Here is a 12,650-nt window from a genome sequence, read left to right on the forward strand (position 1 = left end):
GTGTGTGGAAGGAGGCCAAAATAAGTTTAGAATAAAATAAGTTAAATATATACTTTGGGACATGATTAATAAGACATTAAACTATAGTGAAAGAAAAATTTATAGCTCATTTACTCAATACTGGCTTGTGCGACAACTTAACCATTTCGCCATGACATGCCTCACATATGCTTGACATCATCTTTGTTTTGTAAGATAATCTTAGAAGTAAATTTCTATTTTAATTGCTAACTTTGTATATAGGTTATTGGCATTAAATTTCAAATTATATTAAGAAATTATTATATAATATATAATTATCATTCCTATATTTTTGGCATAGACCCATGCCAAAAAGGTTATTAATTGAATCAAATAAAAAAGTTGTACTTTATGGATGCCATATTATTAATATTTGATAAAATATAAAAAATATACATGTTCAATTATAGTACTTCTAATGAATATTCCTGATGCAAACAACATTTAGGTCCCACCTCCTGACATGTACCGAGGTAAGCATTGCGATGCTGAAAAGCCTGGTGAAGAATATGCTAAAGAAGTGAAAAAAGTCATCAACAAAGCTCATATTAAGGGCAGGAAGGTATTTTTAATACCATGTTATTTATTTATGAAGAAAGTTTATTAATAATATGTTTGTCTTATATAGCGCTTCACATTACTACCCCGGTCATTGGATCAAACTTGTACGGAACACATACTCAGCACCCTGGGGAGAATTCCATAATATTGCAGCTAGTAATCAGCCAATTGTGTTCGAAGTTACCAGGTACCCACTTGTACTCCTGGGTGGAGAGAGGCAACAAAAGTGCCCTGCCAAAGGACACAAGCAGTTTGCACAGTGAGAGTTCCGAACCCCAACCTCGAGGTTGGGAGCCCAAGCCACAACCGATGCGCCAACTGCTTCTACATAATATTAAAAATGTTTTTAATTTGATTTCGGCATTATCTCAGTCTGTCTTGTTTTTCCTGTATCTGATATCCAAACGTGAGATACCAGTAAATGTGATACAGGAGGTGATAACAAGTGTTCTTATTAAAACTAAATAAATAAATAAATAAATTTTTTAAATATGTTGTTATGCATTGAGCTGTGCCTTCTTTGGAATCCATGGCCCCATGTAGAGGACTAGATTTAAATCTTTAAATTGAAGAATATAAAAACTAATCTGTAATATAAAATCTTTAAATTATATAGTAAAAGATTCAAATCTTTTTTCCTGTAATTTATTTAATTCTCTCAAATGGAACAAATTGAAGTTTATTTAATGGTATTTATGCTCATTCTGTAATATGTGTTTACACAGTTGGATATTTTCAATAAAATGCAAATGTATAGTGAATCATAATGTAGGTGTGCCTGCTGTACTTTGTTCTTGAAGGTTTAAATTTAAACAGTCTAATATCTTTATCATGGGCATCCCACTATATAGAAATTATGATTCTGGATTATTGTAGCATATATAATTTGGGAGTACTATGCGCTGGCAAATAAACATTGCGGTTTTGTTAATAATCAATAATATTTTGTACAAGGCCCATATTAGGTCAAAGAGTGGCAAGCAGAGAGGTTGTGAAAATCCACCTAACATTGACCATAAAATATTCTAGAAACCACCAAAGACAGAAAATTGACTAAAAGTTGATGTACCAGCAAAACTGCTCTGTTACTAGCAGTGGTGGAGGGCTCAGTTACAGAAAACTCACAGGAAATCAAATTATAATATCAGTAATACTAATATCAATTGTAGTATCTAACTAGTGTATGCTATATAAAGAAAAGTTATATACATGTTTAAGTACCTGTCGTGATTATGTCTACTGATTAAAAACCTTAATTTGTTGTTTTTTTTTATCTCCTAGATTGCTGCATTTATTGCTGAATCATTACAGAGCTGTGGAGGTCAAATTATTCCTCCTCCTGATTACTTCAAAAATGTCTTTAAGTAAGCGTATATGTAAAAGATATCAGAAATAGTTTTTGTTTTGGTTATATAGCTGCAGGAAAATATCTTGAATTAGGAGTACTGAAGTAGATATACATAAATAGGACTATCCTGACATTGATTTAAAAGCATTGTATATTCACCAGGGGTCCACATGAGTTTTTTTTTTTATGGATGTAACATATTTTTTGTTTGTTTTGTTTGTTTATAATAATTATAAATGTAAGTTAAAGGGACAGCTGAGACAAGGCTTCTTAACTGGTCCCTCACCACTGTGCAATCACTGTTTTGATTTGTTTTGTGGGTTGTATTTTTTGGTGAAAAAAATATTGCGTTGAATTGAATTGAACCTTTAGATGATAAGAATTTGCACTCTTAAATGCTTTCATGTTCAACTTACCAATTAGTGTATCAGTCTATCGCTCTTTGACAATACCATTTTTATTGATTATCCTAAATGTTGGTGTCAAATATTCAAAGCCTAGACATTAGATAATATAATACATGTCACTCATCTGGTTTGAAAGCTTTATTCAACCAAGGACATTTGTCTATTCAGCTCCAATTAAACATTTTTAAAACAACCTGTTCAACTTGTAACAAAACCTTTATGAAAGCTGAAAGGAACCATCAAGGAATAACTTATTCCTCCATGCTGAAGTAATTTTAATTATTCATAACTGGGCTTTTTAATTGATAAACTACTAAAATACTAATAATTACAATAAGTATTTAGATATAAAATACATCAGAATTTCACAAAAATATAATTCAATTCCATCAGGATTTAAATAATTTAAATAATTGCACAAGTAGAAATTACTATTATTTCATTGTTATTACAGTATTATTACATTAATAATATTTAGGAGCAATTATTATTGCATTTGTAATTTTACGAACCATAACTTTTCTCATTGTAATTTCCCGTTTAGACAAATAAATTTAAATTAAATTGGATTGAATTATTTTTTATTATTATATTTTTCTGTTGAGTATTGTAGGTTATATTGCTCAGGTCTATGTATATAAATGTATGCTATAATTAGCAGGTCACTCATGTTAAGTATGGTTTAAACAAAATAAATATAATATTCTTAGCTTAAATACCAGCATATGCCACCATCTACCTGCCATTTCCTTCTAGTTGACTAGCTTGTATTGAGGATGCATGTTTAATGGGTGGACAGTTTAAGTAAACATTACTACGTGCATCATTAATTCCCACATACAAATTGCATTCACCAGCTATAACTCAAATTTGCATATTCAATCTCACTTCAAAAGACTTGACTAAAGCCTTGATAGACAGTATTAAGGGTCAATATTACTCACCTACACTTGGTAACTAACCATGTAACAGTAATAAGTATTGACCTCAAATTTGTTTACCTGTTCAGGTATGTCCATGAAGCTGGTGGTGTCTGCATCTTAGATGAAGTACAAGTAGGATTTGGACGTGTGGGCTCCCATATGTGGGCTTTCCAGCTTCAAGGGTCAGGTAAGCATCTTGACTTTTAAATTTTACTTAATATTTCTTAAATTGTTGATGTTATATCATTTATATGCAACCAACTTATTTAGGATACTGTCTGTTTATTTTGTCTATGCATATTTCAATCTGTGAATGGAAATATTTTTGTAAATTTTCTAGAAAAAAAAATTAAAAAAAATAATCAAATCATCAGTGGATTTATAGTTTTTGAACAACATAAAATTTTCCAAAAAATATTGTTATTTATAAATTATTTATTACTTTTATGGTTTTTAAAGTGATTGCTGTGCATATTGTGTAGTCAAAAATATTTTAATATAATTTGAGTTTTGTCACCAGTAAATTTCATTGCATAAAATAGATTTTAATGTTTTGTTTGTGTATTCTTGTTATTAAATATCAGAAAACTTGTGTTAAATTGGTGAAGAAAAATACAAGTAGTAATTGGCATTTATAGAATACACAGATATGTGTAAATTTCTTAATGTTTAATTCTCTATTGAGAAAAAAAATATGAACTAAAGGATTAGTAAGAGATTCTATTGAGAAAGCTATATAAAAAGAAACTATATATCGCCATCCCCCCTCTGCTTTGTGGATTTCTGCATGGTTTTGCCCATTTTCAGATGTCATTCCGGACATAGTCACGATGGGTAAACCCATGGGTAATGGCCACCCAGTGGCAGCTGTCATTACAACTACAGAAATAGCAGCAAGCTTCGCTGCTGGAGGATACCAGTACTTCAATACAGTAAGTGGTGTGCATCAGATGACTGCACATTACCGAGTTTCTGACGGTGGTCAGCGGATGTTCTCCCTCTGATTTGATGCCCTCTCTTTTTGGAGTGGTGAATTGAAATCTGATTACACTTTTTTCATATTTTGTATTTACAACTAATTTAAACATTAATACATGTAGTAAAAATGTTATTCAATATTCCTTAATTAAAAATAGTAATAGTAAATAATAATAAATACCATTAAAAAGAAGAAAAAAAATCTTAAATCGTTTATTCAGGAATAAAGCATTCTGATTGTGCATAAGAGTGGAGTTGACTATATTTGTCAATTGGAAACGAAACTATTTGATTCAAAGTTAATATAATGCTAAAGGATACATTCCTTTAAATTAAAATTAATTGATCATGTGAAACATTTATTACTCAACTGCCTTAATTTCCTCAATAATTCTTAGCAATTTTAAAAATCTTTGTTGCTGAGAATAAAAAATAGTTAATAATATTATTTGCAGTTTTCAATGTTATGCAATAAAAGTATAGTAATGAAAAACAAATATTATATCTTTTATATATAAACATAAATTGTTTTTCATTTATTGAATGAACATTGCTTTTTTTGCTAGTCTAATCTCATGAAATAAAAAATGGATTACACCTATACATGTCATATTTATGAAAAAAATTATGATATGTATTCTCTGTAGAAGTACATTTTGAAAAACAATAGTAAACCAACTATAGTTGCTAATTCTAATTTATGAAGTAAGAATTAGTTAATGCATAAATGAAAACTGATAGTAGAAAATTATTGAATTTAGAAATAAAGTTTGTACTGTTTATTAGGAACATTAAGTAAGTTCCTAATAAAGGTAAGTATATAGAGGAATGTTTTAATAAATAAATCATTTAATTGCGAAAAATACATATTTATGACTACAAATAATTAATGTTTAACACCATGTACTGTAACTAGTCTTCATGTTAAATACATTGAGTGGTTGATCCATATCAATGCTATTTTAAAATACATTTTGATAATTTTTGTACTATTGTATACCTATTTTTACACACCAACCTTGTTATGTTGAAATTTACCATTTAATTTGAATATATTTATGAAATCTTGTACCATATTGGTGCATAATACAATTCAAGTCTGCATATTTTCTTTAATAGTTCTTTAAAAACATAAATATGGTCTCCCTGCAATTAAAGACCACTCTTGGGACTGGGGTTTTCATGGTGTTTAGCAGCTTTGGTCTCTAATTAGAGAAATAAATGTAATAGACATTTTTTAATTTGGAGCTGCAGAAAAGTGGTCTTTATTTGGAGGTGGTCTTTAATTAGAGTGATCTTTAGTTAAAGGGAAATATTTACATATGTACTATGCAACTCAATTATATTTAATTAAGTGTATACTATGGATTTATAAACAATGTTGATACTTCTATTGTTCATCAGATTGTTGAAATCTTGTGTATTTGAATGTTTTCAGTATGGGGGTAACCCAGTGTCGTGTGCTATAGCAAATGCTGTACTGGATGTAATCAAAAAGGAGGACTTGATGGGACATGCCATCACTGTTGGTAACTTCCTTAGAGATGAATTCATTAAGATGATGGATGAGTTTGAGGTAATTGGAGATGTCAGGTAAGCAGCTTTTGATCAACATTGCCTATTTTTAGCACACAACCTTTGTATTCATGGCTTTGTTTCTTTGTGTTATTCAAAAAGAAGTTTTTAATATAAATTCGTGACAAAGACAAGCCAAACCAGTCAATCGCCACAAATCCTGTTTTGGAGGTAATGGCCAAAACATGCTCGAATGTTAAAATTTTGGAAATCTATTTTATTGCACTAAACTAACCTTTATACATCTATACATCATGCTAATGCTGGGTTTTTTCCCCATTTTCAATGCTAAACCAAAAATTTTTAATGATTTGGTGATGGTTTCTGCCTAATAAATGCCTAAAATCGTAAATTTTGAAGGCTGATTTCTCAAATATTGTTTTTGAAACAGCTGTATGTTTAAACTCCTGTAACTTAGTAACAAAATGTCGGATTTAGTGACTGAGCACTTTCGCTTGTCTTTGTCACATATTCCTCAAAGGTTTGCAAATTTTACGTTACTTTATACAGTAATAATCTAGGTGTAATAATAATTATTATTATAATAAATTGATAAAATTGAATTTATAAACAAGTGACGTGTATTGTAATAAAAAGAGCAGTCCAGCATGTTGGCTAAACTGGTGGTAGTACTGTGTATTGGCAATCAATTTCACAACTGCCCTCATGTTTGTGATAGAGGGCTGAGATACGCAAACATACTGCCTGCAATATGGCCCATGTGTATGTTAGAAAATCTGTACCCTAATTGGAAAGAAGACGAAGGGATTGTTTCCTGGTTTACTGACAGATAACTGGCTTAGCTGTTGGTAGCCACTTAACCCTTACACTGCCAGCTCTTTTCTTATTCAGTCAACCAGTGAATAAATGTCAGCAGATAACATTACCTCTAATCCCCTGTGCCAGCTAATTATTTAACAAGGTCACCGTAATGCTTATTTTTGATGATTTGCTCAATAATTCATAAACTATTGAGATTATGAAAATATAAATCTAAAATTAATTACTCAGCATTAGTTGTTTTGTACGTATGTGCTTTTATTTCTGTATTTTATTTATCATTTAGTGAATAAATGATAGGATGTTATCAATAGGCAGGGGCGGATCCAGAAATGTCCAAAAGGGGGGGCCGGAAGTGGGGGCCGAAAGTTGGGCCGATTGAGACAACAGTGTCGTAGGGGGTCTGGGGCATTCCCCCGCGATTTTTTTGTGTTCTAGACGCCCGAACATAACATTTGAGGCATTCTGGGCTATCATTTTTTTCTTTTTCTCTCTTTTTTTTCATTTTTTTCCCTTTTTTTTACCTCCCAAAAGGGAGTATATTGTATAATAGTATATTGGGCCTAGGCCTATTTAATAGCAGATTATGTGTTTTCGAAGTCAAATTACTTACTGATGAAAATCAAAATAATGAATCCTAGGCCTACGTATATTTACTAACATTACCATCACAGTCCAGGCCTAGGCTAGGTCTGCCTAGCTAAGCCTAGGCCCAGAACATCGTTTTCTATGCCAGTTTCTAAGACTCTTTATTATCCAGCACAGCTGTAACAACTACAGAAGAATAAAGTTTCTCAGCATTTTAAAACATCATATTTTCAACTTGCAAAAACTCAACTTCTAACAAAACAACACCCAGCAAGTTTCACATCAAAATGTGCAGAAATTCATTAGCTTTCATATCAAGTAGACACTATTTGGGTTAGTGTTAAAACAGCCCCTCTATGGTCGTTTTTTTTTGGAAGACCTTCACCAATTCGCATTTATGCGAATGTGGCGTTGACTGACAGTGAGCCTATTCCCATTTATGCGGAACTGGCATGCACACCAACTGTGTGGTGTTCGCATTTATGTGAAGATGGCAGCGTAAGGGTTAATGTGCACTAAACAACGGAAAAGCTTGCAGATTTTTGATCCAAGGTTCAATTCTGATCGCTGCTGTTGTATTTCAGCTAGAGAGTTGAAATAATTAGGCCTTTAACCCTCCTTTTTGTCTAGTTTACTACTGTAGTATTATTTTATCATAAATTTTTGTTATTAAAGAAACACTTTGAGTTAAATTTGACCTATAGGAAACCCCCTTTCCCATGAAGCTGGTTGCAGTAGGGTGCCTTCTTTCTGATGAGATGTCCCGTGTGCAATTTGGCTGATGTGCATGTTAAAGAATGCAGTACACTCTTTAGAAAAAGAGTAGGGGATTGTTTGCCCGTGTACTATCAAATTCACCACCAACCCCTCTTGAAACAATTTTTTGTTATCCTTGCTGTGCTTCACACTAAAATCTCATCCAGAAAAAGTGTATGTGCTATTTTCTATGAAGTATTTGCTACTGACACATGATGCTGACACTTTATGGTGTCAGTTGGTTGTTGAGTACGGCTGGTTAAAGTTAGGCACATTAATGCCTTATGAGTTTACATTGTGTGTGCATAGCCATTAGGAATAGATGTAATTCCAGTCACAATGTAAGGTCTAAATCTTTGCCAAGAGAAAAACAATTTTATATACGGTATGCTCTGATGAGGAAATTATTCATTTGTAGTTTTTTTTTTTATTTTTCTTATTTGAATTTTCTCAACTAATTGCAGAGGAGTTGGGATGTTTATCGGTCTTGACCTTGTAAGGAATAGAAGTACAAAAACACCAGCAACTATAGAAGCTAGACATATTGTGAAAAGGTAGGACTTTTTCAGAAAAACTTATTCTTTTCTTTTGAGCACTATAATGTGCTTTATCAAGTCCACTAAACATTACTGTCTGGCCAGCTGTATAGGTGATCAAATCTTTTATACCAGAAATTAGGGCTTTTTCACTGTTAGCTGACCACCACCAACCAGAAGTTGATGGGGGGTAAATAGTAATGGAAATATGTGCTAGTCAACAGTAATACAATTCAATTGTTTTTGTTTTTTTTTACATGCTTATGTCTTGTTCTCTAGGTTGAAGGAAAAATACATCCTTCTAAGTTCTGATGGACCACACAACAATGTGCTTAAGTTCAAACCACCAATGTGCTTATCGATGGAAGATGCCCGCCATCTTTTATGCACTCTTAGAGATGTCCTGCAGGAGCTTAAAGACCTGGAACCAGAGATCATTGCCCTTATGCATCGGGAACCCAAGATGCGTACGAGAAAGAGGGCGCACTCAAGTGAGGATGATGATGACGAGGTTCAATCGACAACATCCAGTGGTATTGGTGTATCCACAGCTAGCTCGCCTGTGGAACCAGATTCAGACAGTGACATCCATTTTCGAGTACCAGAGAAGGTGCCCTGTTTGGAGTAATATAATCAATGCGGAAATTAAATCAACCTACATTAGTATAAACTAAGTATACTTGTAGTTACGATTTTCAAGATAATAATAATAATAATAATTACTTTATTTAAACACGGAAAAACTTGATCACCCAAGGGTGTTTTTCATCAAGGCCGTGCAAGGCCATAAGTGGTAAAATATAAAAATACAAAATACATAACAAAAGTATAAACGTTAAAGAATATGATTAAGTAATAAATGTGATTAAAATGTGAAATTAAATAGTATCTTTGGCTTAAAATAAATAAAAAACATATACATTAATTAATTTAATATACATAATTGATTAATTTAATATCAGAAGTTAGATTAGATTAATGATTTCTTTAGATGTGGATAGTTATGTTATCATTTTTCTTTGATGCTAGTAAATCATTTAACTAGCCAATCACATTATTGCTAAACATCTTTATTTGTGTCTACATAGAGAATTTTACATTCTGAGATACTAGTTGCTGATGTTAGGAATTTATGGCATTATTTTACTTAATTATCTTATTTGCTGCATGACGCAAACAATCTTTTTTCTTTTTTTTTCAAATTGTAATGAAACCTCTTTAAATGCAAGACAATGCAAATATATATTTTAAAAGAGGTGCAATATTAGACTGGTGTGCAGAATAGAGTGAGAGTAAGAAATTGTAATCTACAAATAAGAAAACCTAAATTTGTACTTTGTTTAGAATGATTTGTAGGATGGATGGGCCTTTATATAGTTTGTGAAAAACAACAAAGTGTGTTCAAGTTAGGTGCTGTTGTTACTGATTTTTTGTTTACTAAGAATACTAAGAAAAATACAAAGAAAACTAAGAGAGTCCTTAGCAAGAAACATACACAATGAAAATTAAACTTAATTTTAATACAAACTAACAAACTACTTCAATTGTGTTCGCTCTTGGTGTGAGCCAAAATATGTTGATTTTTTTCTTCATCTGATCCAGCATGTAAGTCACCATTTGGAGTATTTTATTGCTTTGTCACTAAATGGTAATATGTACTACTGAATAATATTTTAATTACTTTATAATTGGTACCACCAAAAAAATCTTATTACTATTTTTATATGTAGACTACAATTATAGTATAAAATACTTGGCCAGTTGTCAATTAGTTTGTGGAAATAAAACATGTTAAAATACATGTTGTTGCCACAATTTACTGTGATTGTGTTATAATTGAGTTATAATTTGTGGTGTGAGTGACACTGCACTTTTTTTTTTGTAAACCGACACATAATTTAGCAGTTACAGTAGTTTCTTCTATTGCTTTTATGTGTTCATTAATGTGTGCTTTATAATTATGTTATATTTTAAGTTTGGCCCCCACAAAGTCTTATTACTATTTGTATATATCACTATAATTAATTTTATAAAATATTTCAATAATTTTCAACTTCCTTAATTTTGAATACAGTATGCAATCCTGGCAATTTTTAAATATTATTGATAATAGTTTAGATTACTGTATCAGAATTTTGACTGGAATTCATTTTTATTGAAATTGTGTCACGCGTGTTAGAAAGTATGCGCTGCTATTATACTATAATTATTAATTGGTAAACCACCATGAAATTTCATTACTATTAATTTTTATAATATTAAGATTCAATTGAAATTTTATTTAAAAGGATCAAATAAGTTATAAATTGCAACTAGAAACAGATCTGGAAAAAAAGAAAAAGTTTTTTGCTGATTATAGACATTTTACTACAAAAGTCTTTACTGTACATTGATTACCAGCACGTTTACAGGTGCAAAAGAATACAGTAAAGTATTATTTAACAGTCCATTAATTTTCTCATTAAAATTTGTAATTGTAAATTAGTAACTGTCTGTTTTGACCTACAGGAAAATTTAATTCTGTATTTTATATTTAAATATATGATATAGAATTATATTTTCCTTTATTATCTCACAACAGGCAGTACATCTTTAATGAGAAATGTGCAATTTTTAGGGTCTACAAATGGCTTATAGATGTTAAGTTGGTGCGCTCCTGGTGAAAAACTACAGATATTAGAAACACAAGATAGAACTTGCCACATAAAAAAAGAACTGTAACACCGAAATTCATGGTGGCAATACAAGAAATGGGGCGCCACTTATGTTGGGATGTAAAAGCTGTGGCGTATATCCGCTTCACTTTTGCTATGCGAGAGTTCTATCATGTGTTTCTAGTAATTACTTATAAACTATATAAATATCCATTTTAGCCGTTATATTTTCAAGGTTGGAAATAATGTAGAAATGACTGTTAAACAGTTCTTTTAATTGTAGGTTTTAGTCGACATTAGTGTTTCAAGCTTAAAGGTGTGGAGTTTTGGTATTACAACAAAGAAAATTTAAACATTTGTCTTGAAGAATTTTATTACGCTTTTCTGTTTTTCATTGTGAAGCAAATCACTAATAATACTTATATGTTACTTGATAATCAAGTAGATTAATAAAATCTTTAAATTACAGACCATCTTGGGACTATCACTGAAGCCAGTGGGATTTGAGGGGTTCAAAATAAGTGCCCTTTACAATTATTAGTACAATTTCCATAAACTTTTCTAGGAGGCTCCCCTCACAGTATATTATTATACAATTAATGTAAAAAATGCCACATTATCTTTCTGTAATTTGACATTGGTTGATACTGTATATTATTGAGTTGAAATCTGTAAATTTAAGTGCTATTTCTTGTCACTTTGTTTACCATTTCAATTTCAGTTTTTAGTGGGGCCTGCTGTGAAACACTTCTGTTGGGAGTCAGAAGGCCTGTTGTCATGGGACAAGACATGTGCAATTTAAAAACCAGGGAAATACTGTTTTGGCATCCTTAAATGGACCATAACGTCAGTGCTCTGTTTTGGAGTTTTTGTATTAATATTGTATTATTGAGGGGTCCCTTTGATGGGGAGGTGGCTTAGCTTCACCCCTGAGAGCCCACTGAAGATTGGAGTGATTCAAAGACAAATAAGCGTACTGCTGACATGTTTGTAAGATTCCGAGTTAATTGTAAATAACTGCTATATTAACAAAGAGGAACTGGAAATATATATTATTTTGTAAAACGTTTGTCATTTCTAAGTTCCTAAGAATGGAGTAGCATGCATTTCCAAAAATTTACAAAAATCATTAAAGTGCAAGATAAACAGATTGCTCATCAATATTGATTTATATATACACTACACGAAGGAGTTTCTCATCTTGTATACAGTATAAATATATTAGGGAGCTTTCGATTTGTGCGACGCGAAGCTAGAATGGATTCACTTATGCATGACTGTCCTGCGTTCTGCACAACGTAGATTTGGTAAAATTGTGTTGCAGATTTCAAACGCCAAGGACGTCATCTTGCAATCAAAAGCTCCCTAATGTTGTCGTAAGGACAAGAAAGACTAAATTCATGGACTGCAAATACTAAAAAATAAACTGGACATTGGAAATGTTTGGTGTTAAATCTTTAATTGCAGCAAATTCTACCAGGCAGAAATAAATAGCAAGATGCTTAATGTCAGAAAAGACGAAG

The 12,650-nt window shown here is 31.5% G+C and overlaps 1 protein-coding gene across 4 annotated transcripts in view; it reads left to right on the top strand.

The window, feature by feature from the left end:
• The window catches only part of LOC117112332 (5-phosphohydroxy-L-lysine phospho-lyase-like), a 30,287-nt gene extending 18,095 nt beyond the window's left edge, over window positions 1–12,192 (top strand). For 3 of the 4 annotated variants that reach the window (XM_033255405.1, XM_033255404.1, XM_033255406.1), the window contains exons 7-13: window positions 470–583; window positions 1,864–1,946; window positions 3,347–3,447; window positions 4,068–4,192; window positions 5,677–5,831; window positions 8,402–8,491; window positions 8,753–12,192. In XM_033255405.1, the coding sequence (XP_033111296.1) occupies window positions 470–583; window positions 1,864–1,946; window positions 3,347–3,447; window positions 4,068–4,192; window positions 5,677–5,831; window positions 8,402–8,491; window positions 8,753–9,101 (1,017 nt within the window). In that variant the 3' untranslated portion in view covers window positions 9,102–12,192. The remainder of the gene's footprint in view (window positions 1–469; window positions 584–1,863; window positions 1,947–3,346; window positions 3,448–4,067; window positions 4,193–5,676; window positions 5,832–8,401; window positions 8,492–8,752) is intronic. The other variant, XM_033255407.1, reaches the window with a different exon arrangement.
• The last annotated feature ends 458 nt before the right edge of the window (window positions 12,193–12,650 follow it).

Source organism: Anneissia japonica, unplaced genomic scaffold (assembly GCF_011630105.1).
Source record: "Anneissia japonica isolate Jap-2015-1 unplaced genomic scaffold, ASM1163010v1 scaffold581_len1011336_cov187, whole genome shotgun sequence".
NCBI lineage: Eukaryota > Metazoa > Echinodermata > Crinoidea > Comatulida > Comatulidae > Anneissia > Anneissia japonica.